Genomic DNA, 21,444 nt, shown 5'->3' with positions numbered 1-21,444 from the left:
GCCCAGTTTCAAAGAAAAATAAGTGAATCCAAAATCAATAGATTTCCATACCTTCACTTTTCTATAACTGAACGAGTACATATCACACACACACTCACACACACACACACACACACACACACACACACACACACACACACACCAGTAAGGGCATAGAATAGCCCTTCTCAAAAGTCAGTGTGCATAAGAAAGATTTTGGGAGTTCTTAGAATACAGATTTGTGGGTCCTGTTTACGGAGTTTCTGATTCAAGGGTCAATTCAGAGTTGACAGGTGAATGAACTAATACTGACAGTTCTGTATGCATGCTGTGAGTAGGACAGATAGAGATGATCTAAACATCACTATTAGCCAATGACCTAGTGCACATACATAGAATGCCACGTATAATGAAGGTGGATTTTGCATTTATTAAAATTTATTCATTTTCATGTGAAATTCAATTCCACAGAAAGGAAAGGCGACATAGAGCAGTTCTTCCATCTGCTGGCTCTCTCCCCAGATAGCCAGCATGGCTGGAGTTGACCTGATCTGAAGCTGGGAGGCAGGAGCTTCTTCCAGATCTCCCATGTGGGTGGGGGGGTCCTAAGGAGTTGGGCCGTCCTCCACTGCTTTCCCAGACCACCAGGGGGCTGGATTGGAAGTGAAGTGGCTGGGACTTGAACCAGTGTCTCTGTGGGATGCTGGTGCTGTACAGTAAAGAGGTAGCATGCTGTCCCACTGCATTGGCCCCAGAATACACCTTTTTTACTCACTTGCAGGCATTATGGAAGTTAACTATTTTGGATCATACACATCTCTCAGTGAATTTTAAAGCATTTAAAACATAGACTAGGTTTTCTGAACACAGTGGAGTTAACCTAGAAATCCACAGCAAAAAGATGACTAGCAGATTCCCATATCTGGAAAAGAAGCAGTATATTTAATCATCTGTAGATTAATGACATTCCAGTGAAAATTAGGAAATGCTATAACTGAGGGATATTGAAAATACAGCATATCACAACTCATGGAATGCAACCTGAACTGTGCTTAGAAAGAAATCATTGCGTGTATGTTATTTGCTCTTATATGTGTGTGTATATGTACATATTTGTGTACATATGTGCATGTATGAAGGCTTAAAAATCTGTGTACACAGGATCCATCCCAGGAATAGTAAAGAACAGAAGGATTAAATATCAAAAAAAGTGGGAGGTGGAGAAATCAACAAAATCATAAGAAAAAGGTAGTAGAGTTCAGTGAAACCAAGATTATAAAAAGCATAGGGGGAAAAAAAACACATTGTCCTTAAATCATGAGTCACACCGAGTACTGTAGGTTGAATTTTTAGAAGGTGGTGGAGCTGACATATTTAAGTGAAAAGTTGAGAAGGCTCGGAGTAACTTGTGAAAAAGATGAGCATGCATATGTGTTTCTGAATATTATTATTGCAAGAACACATGTGATCATGGACAAAATGAGGCTAAGGGCAAAATTGGATTTGGGAGCGTGAAGATAATGTAGTGGGAAGAGACCCCCCTATATTGGAGGAACATAGCACCTGCTAGAAATAAACTTTAAAAAAAAATGGTTTTGTCTATTTGAAAAGCAGAGTTACAGAGAGAGGGAGAGATAGAGAAAAAGAGGTTTTCTATTTGATAATTCACCCCTCAAATGGCTGCAACAGCCTTGAACCAGTTGCTTCTTCCAAAGAGATAAAGAGATCTCCCAGCCCCTGGTTCACCCCCTAAATGGATTGCAGTGGCCAGCAATGGGTCAGGAGCCAGGAACCTCATTTGGGTCTTCCTTGTGTGAGTGGCAATGACTCAAGTAATTGGACTGTCTTCTGCCACTTTCCCAAGTGCATTCATAGGTAGCTGAATCTTGAAATAGAGCAGCTGGGATGCAAACTGGTGCTCCAGTATGGAATGTTGGCATAGCAGGAACAACTTAACCTGATACCCCACAATGTGGAGCATAGTATTCTGATTTTAAAACAAATTCAGTGAGGTTATCTACAGTTTTATAAAGAAAACTGTGGCCTGGATAATATAGGGAGTGATGTTAATATAAATAAGAAGGGTTTCCCTTAGACAAGAGACTTGACTATAGAATTTTTTTTTTTTTTTTTTGCACAGGCTGCTAAATCAATTTTGAATTTTTTTATTTATAGGCATTAAGTTTATACAAAATTTCTCAAGAGGAAAGTCTGGCACATTCTTAATTAGAGTGCGTTTGGATGGTAGCTGTGTGCTGCTGCTGTGTGGCCCAGGAGGCGGCCCGCCTTTGCTGTGCAGTGCTAGAGGCCGCTCTCCAGCTGTGATGTCACTGCTCTGAGATCTGCCAGCTGCTGCCTGCTGCCTCCGGAGCCACATGGGAAGATGATTGCGTTCCACACGTAACGAGGTTTTTTTTTTTTTTTTTTCCAAACGGGAGAAGTAATTTTAAAGGAAAAATTGCTTTAACTAGAAATGTCATCTGTGGTCATTTCGAACCGCCCTCAGCACGTGCTTCCGGGAGCTGGACGGCGCCCCCCGTTTGTGCTGTGGTGTGGCCGCGAGGCTGGCGTTTGATATGCCTTTGTGGCTGCGGCTCTTTGTGACTGTCACAGCAGTTATCAGTCTGTCGTGCGCGGAGTAGAAAGGGCAAAAGCAAGCTGGAAGGATGTCAGCACATTATGGCCGTAACATTCTTCACAGCCTCAAATAAAAAAGATACTGTACTTGACAAGTGAATCTGTTTTAAATTATTTCACATACTATGAAGACTGGATATTGATTGGTCAGTTCTCCCATTAGAATTAGGTTGGATCCTGAAAGTTGGTGTTCAGATCAGTTATGAATTTGTAGCTTATTTTCTAAAAGGGAGATGGTGTATGGGTTCTTAGCCTAGACCACATTTCAGCCCTAAAGGAGTTGAAATCTTTCATACTGGGAAGGTAGAATGTCTTTTGTAGTCCTCATCACTTAATATAATGGCAAAGAAAGAAAATGAATAAAAATAATTGTTTCAATTTTACACTATTAAATGAGAACATGTTACACTAGATAAGACATGCTACAGAAGCCTGTGAAACCTTGAGCAATTTACATAAATTTTCTGTTTTATAATTTTTTGCTTTTTTGTGTTTTTTTTAAAGATTTATTTTATTTTTATTGTGAAGGCAGATTTACAGAGAGAAGGACAGACAGAGAAAAAGATCTGCCTGATTTACTCCCTAGGCGGTGCAAAGGCCAGAGCTGAGCCAGTTCTAAGTAGGAACCAAGAGCTTCTTCCAGGTCTCCCATGCATGTGCAGGGTCCCCAGGTTTCAGCCATCCTTTGCTCCTTTCCCAAGCTGTAAGCAGGGAGCTGGATAGGAAGTGGAGCAGCTGGGACATGAACCAGTGCCTATATAGGATCCTGGCACTTGCAAGACAAGGATTTAGCTAGCCACTGAGCCATCGTCGGGGGAGGGGCTTTATTATTTTTCAAAGTATTTTATTTCTAATATTGTTTACATAGTTGAGAGGGATGCTCACCCATATAGGTTTCTGATTAGAGTGGGGAAGGGAGAGGTATAGAAAAAGGTGAGCGGGACAAACATTTCCATTTTTTTTCTCCTGTGTCCACAGGGGCAGAAGGGGAGGGGACCACTCCTTGCTGTCAAATTACATCAGCACCCAGGGAAGCAAACAATCGTTTGAGTTTTCCAAGAGTGTTACTTGAACGGTTTTGATAGATTTGTGATGTTGTCAGCTTTGTAATGCCAGGGTTGAGAAAGTCGTTCCAAGCATCCAGGAACACGTTGAAACACATGGCTGGGAGAGTGATCTAACCCGCTCTGCTTTCATTCTCTGATGAGGCCTAGTTCCTTTGCTGGCCTAGATGAACTGGCTGTCATGTCCCCCATATGCATCTGACCATGCTGTCCATTGGGTAGGCATCAGCAACTGAGGCGGCCCAGTCCTGACACATACACTTCAAGGATGGATCACATATATTGTGATTTTCCCTGGCCGGTGTTTGAGTATAACTATCTAGTTGGGGGATCCGCCAAGAAACCTTGCCAGGGGTGACCTCAGACTTTGCCCTTTGCATGTGCTAGCCAGTGCAGGCTCATGTTTGGTATGTCAGCTGCACCAGCTAATGCACATACAGGTGGATGCAGCTGCCTGATCAGTTCTGTCCCCAGCCCCATCTCTCATGCAAACTGATGGGTGTTGCCAAGGCTCACTCTTCATGCACATCAGCAGGTGCTATAGCCAAGTCAAGGCAATCTCCAATAACCTCTACCAGCCCTGCCCCCAGCCCTGGTTTTTGTAGGTGCCAGCAAGTGCTATGGCCTTTCCAATCCATCCCTCATCCCTTTTGGTTCTTGTACAAACCATGGATGCTACAACTTAACTCAGCCCACCCTGCCCCAGACCTGACCCACACATATGTCAATGGGTGTAGCAGCCTAGTCCAGCCTGGCTCAACCCCAGCCTTCTTGTGAACTGGCAGGTATTGCGGTCCAACCCAACTTGGCCTGAGCCCTGTCCTGGCTCCCACTTGTGCCAGTGTGTATTGTGAACTGGCCCAGACTGGCCTTGCCTTCTCCCAGCACCTAGCAGGGAAGATCCCCAAGTTCCCCTACCAGGTCTGCTCCTACTCATGTGTGTGCTTTTGAGTGCTGTAGCCCAGCCTGATATGGCTGGTTCCCAGTTCTGGAAATCATCGATGAGTAAAGTGGCCTAGCCCAATTGACCTGCACCCATTTCAGCTCTTGCCAGTGGTTGCTATGGCCCAGCCTAGCCCAGCCTAGCCTAGCTTGAGAACCAGACCTAGCTCTAATAAACTGGTGGAGGCCATAGCCTAGCCCTGCCTGTTCCACACCTATTCTGGCTCTCACAAGCACCAATGGATGCTAAAGCTTAGCCCAGTCCTGTCCCCAAATGCAGCCCACATGCATGCCAGTAGGTGTTGCAGCCTTGCCAAGCTGGGTCCACCTTCACCCCTGGCTCTTGCACTCCATGGTGGGAGCTGTAGCCTAGCAGGAGAGTCCCTGGAGTTCCATTACCAGGCCCATTCTCAGCCCTGGATCTTGCACATACTGGCAGGTATTGTGTCCCAGCCTGTCATGGCCCACACATAGTCTCAGCTCTTACTGGCGGGTGTTGCATCCTAGCCCAGCTTGCCCATACCCTGTCCTGGCTCTGGTGCATGCCAGCGAGTGCTACAGCCTGGCCTAGCTGTTGTATTCCCCAGCAAGAGATGAGGCCTAGCAGGAGAGTTTCCCAAATTCCCCTACCAGGTCCTAGATTTCATGTGTGCTAGCGGGTACCAGTGCCCTGCTTGGCATGGTCTGCCTTTGCACATGTCAGCAGGTGCCACAGCCTGGCCCAGCCTAGCCCCTTCCTAGTCCCAGTTCCTGCTAGTGGGTGGTCGACAATGCTGGTTAGCCCGGACATGCCCTTCTGGTTTGCTCCCCCTCTAAACCTTTGTGCCTCAGCTCCCTCACCTACCGTGAGAACAGTGACCCAGTCTGTGGAAGACCCCAGAAATCATTCCTCCCCTTAGGTGCTCTGATGCCACCATGTCCCCAGACCCCCCTTCCTTGGGCGATCTGAAGCTCTCTTGCCAGAGGACTGGGATAGCATGTCCCAGCCTGGAGTTTCCCAGCTTCCCCACATAATCCTTAAAACAAAACAAAACAACGACAACAAAAAACAAAAACCCAGGCACGTATGCTGGCATTAATCAGGCCCAGGATGTCCCCCAGCTGTTGGCTGCTTTTCCTCTAGCAGTGTGACACTTGCCTAGGTAAAAGGCAACCTAGACAGGTGCCTACAGCTGGGGTTACAAAAACTTTCTGACCTCAGGTGTCACATTAGCAAAACTGGATCTTTTAACGACTTAAATGAGGTAATACATGTCAAGTTTCTGGTACGTGGCTGACTCAGAGAGAGCTCCTCTTAAATGATCATTGAATATGGGCACAAGTGAGTACTCCTACAGATGTAAGTACAAGGGACAGGGCCAAGGAGAGATGAGGAGGAAGGAGTCGTGCTGCGGCCCACTGTGAACCATCCCAGTAGGTACGCGGTACCCAGGAGCTCTGGGCCCGAGGGGTCAGCTGTTCCCTTTGGTCAGCTTCAGCAGCACTGGAAGCATGGTTGGTTCTGCTAGAATCCAAAGCTCTGGTGAAAGGGTGGCCTGACCTCAGTCGCTGTCGAAAGCAGCTAACGCTCTCTACACCACAGGCCATCAGAGAGTTTTGTTAGTTTGAAGGAAAGACTAATGATCCTAGACACCATCCTTTGTATCTAATAGGTTGTGCCATCAAATGTTCCCAATCACTCCATGAGCTGAAGGTGCCACTATCTCGTCCCTTACAGCAGGAGAAAAGGACCTCCGTGACCTGACTTGCCTGAGTAGCGTAGCTAGGAGAGGCCAAGGCTGAGGCTCACACCCAGCTCCCCTTGCCTCTCCAGCTCATTTGTGCAACTGCTGTCTGGGTTCTCAGGAAAACGACACTGTGGTTACTGACAGCACGTCCAGCCTTTCTGTCCCCATGGACACGTCACTGAGCACTCACCCATGGGAAGTGAGACATCAATCGCATTATCACTACTAACTTACCAATAAAACAGTATATGGATTCTGTCCCTTGTCTAGAACAAAGTCAAATAATGGAGGTGAAAATATATCGATTTAGGGAGAAACAATTTCATAGAGGTAACGTCGTTTAGCACGTAAATATGATGCTGTGTTCCTATCGTGACTCAGTGTCTCAACATTTTATAAGCTGTAACATTTAATTAGACACAGTACATAAAGTAGGCCTCACAAGAAACATGGAGAAACACAGTGCAGAATTTTTCTACAAATTTGTGCTTTGCCAGTGTTCAGTTTGCTGATTTCAGTAATGATTGAGATTGTAGCATCAGCTGCTTCTTCTGCAAGGGCGGCTCCTCTGTCTGATGTCTGATGCTTTTCCAGGAAGCAGGACTGGGACTGAGCTGCCAAGCTCTGCACTTCTGCCTTCTCAACAAGGAGTCTTGAAGTCCTAATATTTCTCTTTCGTTTACTGTGGTTATTAGCATGATCAATAAATACAGTGATCGAATTGGAAATGTAAGATACAATTAAAACTAAGTTGGCTTCCAGTGGCTATAGGGACGTTGTAAATAGCTTAGCTTTTTGTTTTGAACACACAATCTTTCTTAGATTTGGAGTTGCTTTCTCTCTTCTTTTTATTTGAGAGGGAGGGAGAGAGAGAGAGAGAGAGAGAAACAGAGCTCTCAAATGCTGGTTCATATTCCAAATGTCTGCAGTAGTCAAGCTGGAGCCTGAGTTAGATATCCCCCAGGGTGTAGGTTCCCTGCCACGCGAGCCATCACTGCTGCCTCGCAGGGGCCTGCCCCGCGTGGGCAGGAAGCTGAGGTACCGAGCCGGAGGGGGACTCCACCCCAGGCACTGCAATGCGGGACGCGGAATCTTAACCAGCAGGCTGTATGCTCACTCCACAGAGCCAATTTTTAATGGCTTGGGAGTTTTTCCTTAAGTAATTTTAATTATTTTAAGAATTCTTGCACACACAGCAGCCACATTCTCCAGAGAATACAAGAGTGGGACCGGTCCCTTACAGTCTGGGGTTCTGCACAGGGCTGGCTGTTACTCACAAAGGCTGTTAACTTATTTTCCCAATGATTGTTTTGTTGAAAGCTGTTTGGTTACTTTATTTATTAAAACACTTATTTTTTGTGTAGAAAAATCTGGCACTTAGCTTTTGGATGTCAATTTGTATAGTACCAGAGTACACACAAAGACGAGTCGCAGTCATAAATTGCATAATGACATTGGCCCATGATGGACAGCCTGTGTAGTGGTGATCCTCTTGGACTGTGTGGCCTAGTGATGTCACAGATGTCGTGCTGTGTAGGCATACTTTGACGTTTGCATAGCACCCTCACTACACGTTCCGCGGAGTGTATCCCTGCCGTTAAGCAATGCTTGGCTGTACTTCTATACTTAGTCTAAATGATAGTCACTCGCTGCTTTCATGCGCTATGCTACTTTTTCTTTATGCACGCATGTGTGTAAATGTGTACAGATGTGCATATTTTTACCTGAGAAATACCTCATGTTTAATGGACAGAAAAAAGTACCCTTCCCTTCTTTTTATGTGTTGTATTCCTCCATGTCTAAATGTTTTTCCTCAACATGGTCTTTAATCAATGATTATGTGCTGTTAAATATGGCTATAAACTCAATCTCTGTGCTATTTTAGGTAGGGCTATGGAAAATGTCTTGAAAAATACCTCTCAATATTTTCTCAAGATAAGATCTTAGTGTGTGTGTGTGTGTGTGTGTGTGTGTGTAGCTACACATGTATATGTGTGGCCTTAACTCTCTAGAAAGGTTATGCTAAAAAATAAGTGAACTGAATCTATCCCCTTAGGTTTGCTTCTTTAATCAGAGCCTTTTTGATTTCCTGGAACTGGCAAATGTGTTCTCTGTCTGGCTGCAAAAGGTCATTGTGACTGACACATGGAAGTGGTTGCCCCAGCGAGCCCCATTTTTATGGCTGAAGGACTTCTCCAGACACACCCGTGTTGGGGGTTCCTAAGCTGTGTCACACAAGTGAAGCTGAAATGAACCAGGCCCTTAAGGTAGCAGTCTTCAACCCAGGGACACGATTTCTACAGAGTCACTGATGATTGTCCAAAGGGGACGCAGCGTGCAGAGGTCAGGTCTTTGTGGGTCAGCTCTCCCTCTGCACATGCGTGCTCTTCCCCAGCATCCACCTGCCTCGGGGAGTTGCACAGTGGGAACATGCGCTGGCTGTCCTTGTCCCATATCCTCTTTCCCACTATGTGAAAGAGAGCATAGGCCCACCCAGTGTCCCTAAGTGGAAGCTCCACAGAAGAGCCCAGCAAAGGACAGTGCAGGATATGGGGAGAAACAAGCCCCTCCGTCAGCGCTGATAACCCGCTGCCCTTCCAGTGAAGAAACCCACGGGTGGTAAAAGCCTGCTAGTGGTGATAGAAAATTGGCATTTTATCAGAATGAATACTTATATTGCTTTGATCACTTGTAGACTACTTATAATGATTACTCAATCCAGAAAGAAATATTAAACATGTAGAGCATGGTAATTACAGGGAATAAAAATAATTTTAAAATTTCAATTTCCGTATATTTCTTTTGTAGAGCATAAAAGTATATTGCATTAGGAAAATACAGGAGAAAAATGGAAATACACTTTCAAGAACAAAAAAAGAAGAGCATAAAAATTTTAGATTCAAAGAAAGGCAAATTTATATATTTTTAAAAATGGATAGTGGATATAAAATTGCTGTGCTATTTATGTTAGGTTGGATATATTTTCAAGAATAGTGTTGCAGTTTTATTTTAAAATGTCAACATTTATGACATACTGAAATAACACTGTTTACAACTATATAGACTTATAATGAAAAACTGTAGATGCCAACTTAAAAAATGTGTGAGGAGGTACATGACTTTTCAGAATTACTTCAGGGAGGATTTCACTGAAGGCTGTGTAGGCCACCAGCCCTGATCAGACATGTGGATGGCAGGGGCGGCCTCACCTGACCTCAGGGGCACCCACTCCCATTGTGGTTTGGAAATCTCAGCTTCCCTTGCAGCTCTGTGCCTGCACGCAGCAGGAACAGAGAGCTGTGGGCAGGGCAAAGTCTGAGAGACCTGCCTGGCTCCCGGGAGCTCTCCTGTGCCCTCCAGCTTCCCTCTCCGCAGCAATAGCCACCAGCCCTTCGGTGCCTTTGTTCCCCCATCACGCCCAAGGACAGTGCCTTCTCTCTGGTTGTTGCCTCCCTAAATCACCCCATAGAACTTAGGACTTGTTAGTCTTCTTCCCCATATCACTTCTAGAAGCACTCTTTGGTCCTCCCTCCTTCTTTCCCTTTAAATGGTTTCTTCTGGTTCTGTGGCTAATGAAAGGGAAAGGGGGAATTAAGTTATAGGATTCAGATCTCTGACTTCCTAGAGAGAGTGTTCTGGGGGGAGGAAGGCAGCAGCTTCCTATGTTGGCTTGTCGTGGTGAGTGTGTGCTCCTGCAGTCTCATGGGACTGTGCTGAATTGACGTGGAGCACCGGTTGTTGCAACTGCACCTTGCCTTGGACAAAGGCTGTCCTCATGGTTCCACTCCTGCTCTGCATTCAAGTCCTCGCTGCACCGACTAGGCACTGGACAGCTCAATCTGAGAGTCTAACCATCCTGCACTTGTTGCTGATTATCTCGAGCGTCCAGCATTGCCTTCATAACCAGATCATAAAGTCTAGTCAGGCAGAGACCATATGGTCCGTTTCTCAGCTCCCCACAGTACCTAGTTGAGTACTGACCGTAACAGATGCTCAATGAGCCTTTCCCAATTGATTGTAAAAACAGCAAAAGCTGATGGGAGTTCTGGATTGAATTCTGGAACCATGATATTTTGCTGTATGATTTGGGGGCAGCTTGTGTATGATCTGGAGCGCTTATTTCTTCACCAATAAGACCTGTGTGATAGGAGCAGCTCTTATTATCAGGAAAAATGCTGTGCTGGAATCACTAATGCACTCAGGATGATATTAGTGTTGTTATTGTTTTCATGTTGTGTGAGAAGAGACACTAAAGTCCGTCAAATAGCCTGTACAAAGCCACTAGGCCTGTCCAAAAGACAGTGCGACAGAGTCCAAAGCATCATACCCACATTTGACTTGCTCCATTCAGAACACAGCATTCTGAGTGACATGTGATGGGTAACCTGCAGCTCAGCTGGGGTAATGTATGGTGTAGTATGTGGGAAGCTTTCCTGCTGCCGCTTGGGCTTGCAGACAAGTCCCGGAAAATCGGCAGCCTGCACAGAGTTCACCCCCCCCCATTGGCCAGAAAGTCTGTCTGGGGGCTGGTAACAATGCAAATCAGCTGAAGAGAGTCCTTGTGCTTTTATGCTTTAGTTGACCTTAAAATTCTTGCCTGTCCCCTTGTCTTTGGCACAGTCCAGAGCCGGGAGTCCTTGGTGCACAGCACAGGAGGAGCCCAGGACGGAGCATCATCCTTCCGTTCACCAGTCTCCTACCTGTGTTTCTGCTCTGGGATCAATGGGCAGACTATTCCAGCTTAGAGCAAGCTCTGACCCCTCTGTCCCCTGCACACAGCCTGGCCCCACTGTGAGCATGAGTCTGTGGGTGCTTCCGACTGGGTGAGGGTTCTTCTATAGTTAATTGTATCCATCTGTTTCTAAAAGGTGAAGGCATTTCCTGAGTTTGGGTGCTGGTTTATACATTAATTACAGGAGCTCCGGTTCCGTTGCAGCAGTGTGGTCTTGGGAGCTGATAGCTGCAATACCAAATCCATGATACCAGAATGTGATGTGCATGTTCTAATTTGAGAAATAGTTTAACATTTTTAGATATTCATTTAGATATGGTTATGCAGGTTAAACATAACATATGATCACTGCTTCTTCCATTGCTTCCAATTAAACCTTGCTTGTTAGTTTAACCTCTAGGTAATCCCATCAAACAATTGATGTCAAGGAAACACTGCCCACAGTAGCTTAGGATGAGTGGCCATTAATTTTAATTGCCTTGATATTAAAGATTAAGAAGTATTGGGACTAGCAGAATAGAAACGATCTGATGTCAAGCAAATCCACTCGCTAAAGCTTCCCCAGGCTGCTGGTGATATTAAAATTTTACTGTGAGAATTAAATAAACCTTTATTAGTGATGACTATTGTTTGATTGGTCCAGAGGTATGCATAAACAGAGGATTCTCACATACCTGGGGATGAGACCTTCAGTGGTACAGAGATTCCTCAATTATGAAACTGTTAATAAAGCTATAATCTGATTTTCTGGGCTAGGTTTCATTAATGTATTATAGCTTCTCTGATTGTCAAGGTAATATTAACTACAAAGTACTGAATCCAAATGAGGATTGTTTAGGAGAGAATTTTAAGATGAGCCTTTGTTGCTAAATTCAGAGTTGGGGAATTTTCATTAATTATACCTAAGAAATGCCAAATTCCCTCTCAATCAGGACCATCTCCCTTTGCTCTGTAGACACAATCAGTATTTAACTCTTGCTGAGACCCGACCAACCTCAGAGAAGCTGGAGTGACACCGCGCAGTAAGCCCCCTGAGCTGGAGGCTGCGCACTGAGTGATGGGCAGGTCCTGATAGAACCCATCTCTGCGTGGGCCCTTTTCAGTCTTGATTTGGCACTTTTCCCTTTTTAGAATGACATCATTGTGCCTGGGAGTGGATCCTCATGGCCACCGAGACCCACTTTTCCCTGTACGAAAACCCCTCCCAAGCTTCTGTCTCCATCACATCAAGCCCTGGGACTGCTGGGTCCCTCTGTTTCTTCCTTGCCCCTCGGCCTATCAGTGGCCAGTCTGTGCTGGTGCCTCCTCCAGAGCGCCTGCACTCTCCATGCTTGCTGCTCCACCTGCCTCCAGCCCTCCTGGCCTCTGCCCTGTGTGCCCTCCTGACTCTGCCCTGCACTGCATGCCGTGTACAATTACCATGCACATGTGCAGTAGGCAGAGGGGGCTTGAAGAAGGGAAGACCAAGATTGATGGCAGGAAAGTATTAGGTCCCCGGTGATGCCTTTGAGGGCCTGATAATTGTGATACAAAGACCAATTTGTGGGAGGGAAAGGGAAGGTGCTTATAGATCAGAATGGAGCTAGCCACACATTCCTGAAACTTTCTGCCTCTTGGATCCAGGGCTCTGGAGGGAAGTGTCTCTGGATTGGGTCCCCAGGATCATAAAGAGAAGATAGAAGTTCCATATACATGCAGGGCAATGGAGTTCCCTCTCAGATCCATGGAGCTGGGCATGGTGGTAGAATGTTTATAGCAAAACGCGGAAGTCAGGGACAGAGATGGAAGTCGGGGAGTCACCCACAGAGGATGGCGGGAATGTTGAGTTTGAATAAGGAGCTCAAGGAGAAAGAAAGATAAATGAGCTGAGTCTGGGAAGTGTGCCCCCCATCTGTGGCATCATGCCAGAGCCAGCACTAGGGACCGGGGTCACTGTGAGAGACTGCTGCTGGGAGGCCAGGCAGTGGAGGCCCATCGTGTTCGGGGCTGCTGCGCAGCTGCAAAGCCACCTCTGCTGGTTACCCCACCCCTGAGATGGGGTGTTCTGCATCCTGGTCAGCACATAGGAGAGGCATGAAGTGACAGTTACCATGGCACCTATTTAATCAAAGAAAAGAAGGAGGACACACAGTCCTTCAGGACCATGGTAGATAAACAGATGAATCCATGATGGAAGCCATGATGTTCTTGACGATGTTCACGGTGGAGCAGCCGAAGCTCTCATCCAAAGCATATTTACTTCTTGTAGGACTAGCTTATTTCTTTTGGCTGAACTCATGCTGCGAATGTGTGTGTGTTTGTGTACAAGAGGACAGCATATATACAGCAGTGAGGCCAAGATCGGCACCCTTGCCAGGACTCTGGCTTCTTCCAGAGGGATGAATGCCATAGATTGAAGAATGAGGGTTCCATTTCCAAAGCAATTAAAGACTTGGCAGAGATGGCCAACAAGGGTGCCCACTGATATAAATTGGATGATGGTGGGGGTGTGCTGTGAACTAAAGTAGCTATTATGGACATGGTACCTGCAGGGTAGAGCAGTGACCCATGGAGCCTGTACCATGGCAGCATGCCCCTTTGACAGATGATTAAGAAATTGTTGAAAAGTATTTTAAATGATTGCTTTAAAAATATCTATTTATGTTGAAAAAGAGAGAGAGAGAGACAGAGGGAAAGAGACCTTCCGCTCACTGTTTTGCTCCCCAGAGGACTATGATAGCCACTGGTGGGCCAGGTGAAAGCCAGCACTTTATCCAGGTTGCCCTCAGAGTGGCAAGGGCCTACGTATTTGGGCCTTCTTCACTGTGCCAGAGCGTTAGGCTCTAGTCTTGCTGTCCATGAAATGTGATGAAATCCACCCACTGCCAAGACCCTCTTCAGGACTCTGGTCCATTTTGCACTGGCTGACATCATAAGTGGTCTGTGAAAGAAAAATAAGCATATTCCACCTGATGAAAATGGAGCGGCTTCCCTTGCATTTGCATTTGACCTTATTGCAATGACTTGAATTTTCAAATTGCGACGTTCCCACGTGTTAACTGGCAGGGCTGGGGCAGCCATCTTGGCAGACATGCAGCATTTTCCAAGGCAGGAGACAAAGGGATTGTTCATTATGAATCAATGTTCTCTTTTTTTTCAGCGGACCAAATGCTTTTACTATACAGCTGCCAAGGTGCCGCAGATCCGAAAGCATAAGCTGCTCTCCCATGCCTATTTCTTTCTGTTGACTTAACAGATATTTCCTTTAGCTTTTCAGTTATCTGAGGGAAAGAACAGGTTATTTGTGTATTAATTGATAAATTTCAATTGGATGTTTGTGATCAGTACTCACAGCCATTTTAGTGTTCCTGTGGGCAACTCTGGACACCACGAGAGAGTATTGGACTCCTAAAACCGTACAGAATTGTCCATGCAGTGTGGGCTTGCAAGCTGGAGACTGAGTGTCTCTTGGTGTCCAGCCGTTACTGCTGGAAGCTTGAGTTGCTTTCCTCTTTGGCTGCTCTCCCTTCAGTCTCTTGTCCTTGTGATCTGTAGGTGTCCAACTGGTTTGGCAACAAACGAATCAGGTACAAGAAGAATATCGGCAAGTTTCAGGAAGAAGCCAACCTCTACGCTGCAAAGACAGCCGTAACGGCTGCACACGCAGTAGCCGCCGCTGTGCAGAACAACCAGACCAACTCGCCCACCACACCAAACTCGGGTACGTGCCCAGGCAGCCTAATGCCACAGCACCCTGTCCCCAGTCCAGGAAACAGGAGCCCCACCGAAGACACAGAGGATTTACAAAGGAAGATTCATGTTCACATGCAGGGCTGTTCTTGGAATGGGTAAATGGGTGGATGACAGAGCTTATAAACCCACTGTGCATAGTGAATGCCACTCACCACTAGTAGGTTCTGGAACTTCTGTACTCAGTAGTGTTTGGAATTCAGCAGTCAGAGTGCTGTCAGTGAAGGCTGTCTGAGCTGTACTGCTCCCCGCATCACTGAAATAGCAGAAGTGGGCGATGCACTTGTTGCTGTCTGTATCGAAGCTGGCATGTTGGGTCAAGCACAGTGGCGCTGCCTACCTAGTCCAGTCACAGATTGCTGTCGACTCGGCTTGCTAGCGCTGCTGTCACCCTGGCTGAGCGTCCTGGCTCGGTGGGCTCTGGAGCCCTTGGCTGGGAGGCATGTGGGACTCCACGCACGGGTGCGATGCTCTTGGCTCCTCATCCCTACACTTGGTCAGATTTTATGTGACACTCATGATGGAGTGTTTTTAAATTACAGGAAGCTTGAGTAGTAATGAAAAATGTACAGCTAGTGCAAATAGATGGCCTTGGGCAGCAATTCAAAGGGCCTTCCTAAGGTGTTTCAAATATACATGAGAAGCTCAGGAAGTAGGAGACTGAATGGTCCCTCCTACCCCTGTTTCTTTTCATGCAGCATGACCACAGCTAAGAGGAAAGGAAAGGCAGAGTGAGGGTGTGGTCAGCAGGGAGCTCGGAGGAATTGTCCCGGAGCTAACTGGGAGCAAGGCCAGGTCCCAGGCCCGCCGCTGGGTGTTTTCCGTTTATTTTTCTGTGCGTGTGTCTCTCCTTGTGTCTCTGTTTTATTGATTTTTCTAATTTTCTCTCTCTCTCTCTGGCTTCCTAGTGGGTAGGAATTTTCCTAGAAGGAAACCGGGTGGCAGGACCTAGTCTCTGGAGTCTTTCTCCCTCTCAGATGTGGAAGTGCCTTGTGTCGTGTGCAGTCTTGCCCTCTGTACCTGCTCTCCTCCTCTGCCTCTGGCTCTGTGAGGATTGTGTGTGTAGCTCTGTTATTCAGCTACTGACCTCTTTCCTTTCCAGGTTCTTCTGGTTCTTTTAACCTCCCAAATTCTGGGGACATGTTCATGAACATGCAGAGTCTGAATGGGGATTCTTACCAAGGGTCCCAAGTCGGAGCCAATGTGCAATCACAGGTAGGAGAGATGCCCCACCTGGGGCCTTTCTAGCAGGGTAGGCTGTGGGCTCAAAACTCCTTCCTCTGTCCCCATGGAAGTGGTCCGCACCTCCGTGCAGACCCCGTGCTGGGTGCTTCCACACGTGACCCGTCTGCCCCACCATTTAATTGAAGGAAAAGTCAAGTGAGCAGTGGCTCTCGATGATTCAAACCTGATGAACTTTGTGAATGCATTCGGCTCTGGCTTGAGCTCATGGAGAGGGGTTGGTGATTCCTAGTGCTACAAAGTGGAACAGAAAATGTGCGTGTGCCAAAGTGTGTGTGGTTTAAGAACATGCTGCTCTGTTTCATTCCTGTATATTTTAAAGTCAGAATAAAAAGGCCTAAGTTCTTAAAGTAGATTTCAATTTCATTTCTTTTTCTTATCCTCTTAATTGAGAACAACTACTCCGAGTTTTTAGTGCATGAGATGGAAGCACACGCATGCGCGTGTGTGTGTGGCAGGGAGACTGACCCAGTGTAAATAGTTGAGTAGTTTTTTGCCCACAGCCACATGCGTTGGGTTACTGTTGATGGAAAGCTCACATTGCCCTGAGGATGTCTTTGGCTGGCATGAAAAGCAAAGCTATGTGAGTTTAAACATGCAAAGAGTTGCTGAAATCCTGCTGGCCGCGTTTGAGTAATAAATTTGTCTTTCATTGAAGATGCTAACCCCTTGTGGCACACATGATTCAGATTGTTCCCTTTTGTAAGTGATGATGTTTTAATAGATTAGGAATGATGAATTTTGTTTTTTCTCACTTCTAGGTGGATACCCTCCGTCATGTTATCAATCAGACGGGAGGCTACAATGATGGCCTTGGAGGAAATTCGCTGTACAGTCCACATAATTTAAATGTGAGTACCCTGGGGGAGCTGACTGAGGAATAGGACCAGGTAAACTCTGCCTCCTTAGCGTCTTTTTGGCCAGTGGGTTTGGCTTCTCGTTTTCCCCACAGGTAAGATGTGGAGTGTGTAGCTGCGCTTTTACTGTAGGAACTTAGGCTAGATGTTACTGGAGACCTTTAGAAGCCCTCCCAGGGGCCTGTATCCTGTCACCAGCAGGGACTTCAGCACCAGCCCATTAAGACCTTCTCCTACCCACCTTCCTGGGCTCCAGGGAGACGGTGAAAACAGGCCATTTATCCTGGAACCAAGTGGCAAGAAAAGACCCCTTGCTCCCCAACACACACACACAGCCCAGGAAGGTGAGAAGTGCGCACGGCCCTGGACACATGAGCGAACCACACTGGGCCGGCCTGGCTTCCTGCAAGCATCCTGCTGGCTGCTGCATGGGGGGTGAAAATCACATTGCACAGTTGTAATGGCTGATTGATGGCTAGTTTTTGTATCAATCTGCTAATACTGACTCTTCTGCCACCTGTTCACGGATGGAGAACGGGCAGACCACGGCTGGGAGCGGCTGGGGACTGGTGCTGGTTCCACCGGGCTGGAGCTTTGGGGTTGCAGACTTGGGCACCCCCCGGCCCCGAGCAGCAGAGTCAGGAGCCAAGTGGACCCAAGCCCCCCTGGACTTGCTCTACAAGTAAATATTAATGACTGAGCAGGTGATTGAGGCTGTTCAACTGTGGAGGGAAAAAAGGACCATTAAATACTCAAATCTTTTACATTTGAAATGTCAAATCTTTCTTTTTGGGTTTATAAATAACTCATAATAACCCACAACAAACCATATAAAAAGCCTTTTAGTTGCATTTCTCCTTTTTCATTTAAGTGTTTTGAAATGCTTCAGAGCGTGCGCGATATCCTTATCAACATGATAAAATATGAAACCAAGATCGCCTGCAGCACTTTGCAGGCGTGAGCTCCGTCTTCCCTGATGAGGCTTGATAATACAGCGCATAATCTCAACCCACCAGAGTGAGGATTAATTTATTCTGAAAAAAAGAATGCTTGCTGACAACCTCTCCTCCAGCTGCCATGCTGGGTAGAAATATTGTACATTTGTTATTTATAAATTTGGATAAAAGAGGAATGATGTTTACTTCAGATGGAATATCTTTAGACTTGTATCTGGGTAAGAGTTTTTCTTTTCCTAAGTGGATTTTCCTACCTGAGGGGAAAGCAGCTTCTATTTTAAATGAAGAGGATTTCCTTGAGCAAGGCACACACACACACACACACACACACACACCCTGGCCTGCCACAACACACACACACACACACACACACACACACACACACACACACACACACACACACACAAACTCTGGCTCGCCACCATGCGCGCTTGTGTACATGCACACACACACACACTGGCCCACCACCATCACACACACACACACACACACAACCCACCACCATCAACACACACACAACAGCCTGCCATCACCTACCCCAGCAGCTTTGTTTTGAATCTCGCTTTTTTTCCTTCTTTATAACTTAAACTTGATGTGCCCCAAGCCTGGAGAATTCTTTTCCCACTGGCTCTGGTCATCTCCAGATGAATTGTTCCCTCGGTCTTGGCGCATTAGGTGTCACTCCCTACAGTGATGCAGGCTAGCGTGTGAAGGCAGAGCAGGCAGGTGCCGGCACACGCTCATCTCAGTGCTGTGCAAGGCTGGGTCAGGAATCAGAGTGGAGTTCTGGATGGACTAGTGGGCAGATGGGAGAGAGGCGGGGGACCCCAAGGCCCACACCAGCATGGAGCTTGGGGGCCAAGGGGTGGGGACCCTGGATGACAGCCAGCTCACCCTTGTCTGCCCTCCAGAAAGACCCACCCCGTCAGTTCCATTTAGGGTGCCCTGACTCACCAACCCAGCACCTCCCTCTTGTTGACTGACATAAAAATATGTAGCGACAAGCTGTCTGCCACAGCAGAAATCTGATCAGACATTGATTTCAGCAATTGCCTCTATAGGCCAAGACAGAAGGCAGATTTGTTTCTGAGTTCGGCTGTTTGCTGATGCAGGTCTGAGGCAGGGAGGGCTGGCGGCCTGGGCGAGGGGGGCCGCGGCCGGGCAGGAGCCCACTTACAGATCATTGGAATGCAAATTTGAACAGTGTACGCTCCTCCTCAGTTCATGCATTTTCATTCTGGAAGGTCTGGGCTAGAGGGAACTTGTGGCCTTCACCTGCCAAGGGTTGCAGTGGCTGGCTGGCAGGCATGGGTGGAGACAGGCTGGGCAGCTTGCGTCTTCCGTGGAGCTCAAGGCACTGCGAGGGGCCGCCTGGCGTTCTTGCACCGCTCCTTTCCTGTGGGTTTCCTCGCCGGCAGATCAAATGCCGAGCCTCATGCCAGCTTGGGACCAGCTGAAGCCTTCTCGCGCTTGCTGATTTATTGCCAAATCTTTACTCGATGGGATGGATTTGTTTTACATGCATTTAATCCCACTTTAACACATGCTTCCAACTCCTGCCAAAGTGGGTTTGGAAAATACGTGTAGCTAATGCGCCTTTGCTCGCGTGGCGTCGTCTGGCTTCAGCGGGAGCCGGGGTGGCGACGCGCACGTGCGCCCGCTGAGCTGTGTTTCTCCTTTCAGGCTAATGGAGGCTGGCAGGACGCAACGACTCCATCTTCTGTGACTTCTCCCACGGAAGGCCCAGGCAGCGTGCACTCCGATACCTCTAACTGACCTCTGGCCACGCCCCCGGCTGCTCTGCCTTGATGAGTGCATTCACAGCAATAGGAGGAAAAGGAATGCAGTTTTGTAGCCCACCATCTACAGCTTTACTGTAAAACCTTATCTTATTAGAGAACTGGGAAAATCTGTTTTTTAAGGAATCATAATCATTTGTATTTATACTGAAAAACACACAATGTTTTAAAAAAGGAAAAAAAAAAGCACTTTATCCAATTAGGCCAAGAATTCACATTGTTGACAGTCCTGTAGCTCTTTTATCGTAATTTATTGTCAATATTTTACATGGATGGTTTCACAGTTGCCAATTACTTGGCCTTAAGGGTAAAAAGTACAGTATGAGCCCCACCCCGGTCACTAAAGCCACGGCGGAGCCCCGGCCTGCGCGCAGCTCCGTCGCACACCTGACTCCCTCGTGGTGGCACTGACCAAGCCGGCCTGAGCGAGCAGTCCGGCCCCCTCTGTCCCTGATGGTCGTGTCTGGGAGCCTTCTCATCACACTGGCGTCGCGGCCACTTGTGTCGCCGTTAAATCAGAGACTGGCGGCCTCTTTTCTCTCTGAGAGCGCCGGGGCCCAGAGTCCGCTCGGTAACTGAAATACGGATCCAGATTGTCCTGGGAGGTGAAGCTCCTGGCTGCTGGTGGAGGTGAGAGCGAGATGGGCCTGGGGTCTCCCCGCAGGCGCTGGGTGCTGCACACGCTTGTCAAGGTTTGCTCGTCCTCCGGCACACGGCCCTGCTGGCTGGAGTGTTGTATATAGTGTAGCAAAAGAGTATTTATACATCTCACCAATCCAAACAGAGCTTTATTACCTCATGCGAACTCATTCGAACCAATAGAATCTCAACCTGTTCTGTAGCTTAGAGTGCTCACTTACTACCTCTGGACGATACTCACGCTCTAGTGTGTCTCTTTCTTATCTTTTTTGCATCTTGTAATTAACTCTTTGTTTCCCTTCATAAAAATGTAATGTACATTGTAATCTTTTAAAAGAAAAATCAGGGTTGCCTTTGCAACTTTTAAAAAACGGAGAGTGGAAACATTGGGTCTTAATTTAACACAGGATCAGTAAAACTGTTGTAAATACTGAGAAACATTTTGAATGTTCTTCATCTTGTTACTAATCCATGCAAAGATCAAAAAGCGGCAACTAATTGTGATGTATTCAGATTTCAGTATTCGGTACTGTATATTTCACCCTGTGTAATGGGGTCCCCCTCCTTTCTCTCTTTTTGTATTGTATGCGATTCTGAAACTGATTGAGTCATGAAAATAATTTGTGGCGGTGATTCTAATGTATTACAAACGTTTCGTGTTCCTTTCTAACTGGATTACACCCTGGATTGAAAAGTCTTCCTCGTGGTAGTTCTATGTAGTTTCAAACATGAATAAACTTTTGCTTTCATGATTACGTGTTGATGCCATTTCTTCCTCAGCGTCTGGGGCCCTTGCAGACACGGGGGCGTCTGGGGCCCTTGCACATACGGCGGGGGGTGGGGGACCTGTGCCTTGGTGGGGCCGGGCCAGGCAGTGTCGGGACAGCCACACTGACCGGGCAGCTCCCTCCGGTGCAGGGCCTGGACTCCCTGCAGGCCCCCGCTACGGGGTCACGCACCCACATATGATGCTAATCCCTCTGCTGCCCCGTCGGAATCAACACCCCCATTCTTGTAGCTTAGGAACTAGAAGCTTGGGGAAGACAGGCAAGTACCCCGAGTTCTCGGACCTAAGACAGCTGAGGCAGCTGTTGGGCCAGGTCTCCTGCCCTGGGCACTCAGGTGTTGTTGAACCTAACGA

General features: G+C 47.1%; 1 protein-coding gene across 3 annotated transcripts in view; it reads left to right on the top strand.

Moving 5' to 3' along the window:
* PBX3 (PBX homeobox 3) overlaps positions 1-21,053 on the top strand; it is a 200,201-nt gene extending 179,148 nt beyond the window's left edge. The window contains exons 6-9 of one of the 3 annotated variants that reach the window (XM_040963110.1): positions 14,616-14,781; positions 15,913-16,025; positions 16,814-16,903; positions 19,549-21,053. In XM_040963110.1, coding sequence (XP_040819044.1) covers positions 14,616-14,781; positions 15,913-16,025; positions 16,814-16,903; positions 19,549-19,641 — 462 coding nt within the window. In that variant the 3' untranslated portion in view covers positions 19,642-21,053. The remainder of the gene's footprint in view (positions 1-14,615; positions 14,782-15,912; positions 16,026-16,813; positions 16,904-19,548) is intronic. The other 2 variants (XM_040963111.1, XM_040963112.1) reach the window with 2 other exon arrangements.
* Positions 21,054-21,444: the final 391 nt, after the last annotated feature.

This window comes from Ochotona curzoniae, unplaced genomic scaffold (assembly GCF_017591425.1).
Source record: "Ochotona curzoniae isolate NIBS_2020 unplaced genomic scaffold, NIBS_Ocur_1.0 scaffold_3208, whole genome shotgun sequence".
In the NCBI taxonomy this organism is placed as follows: domain Eukaryota; kingdom Metazoa; phylum Chordata; class Mammalia; order Lagomorpha; family Ochotonidae; genus Ochotona; species Ochotona curzoniae.
Note: the sequence above shows the minus strand (reverse complement) of the source record. Positions and strands in the feature narration are given on the sequence as shown.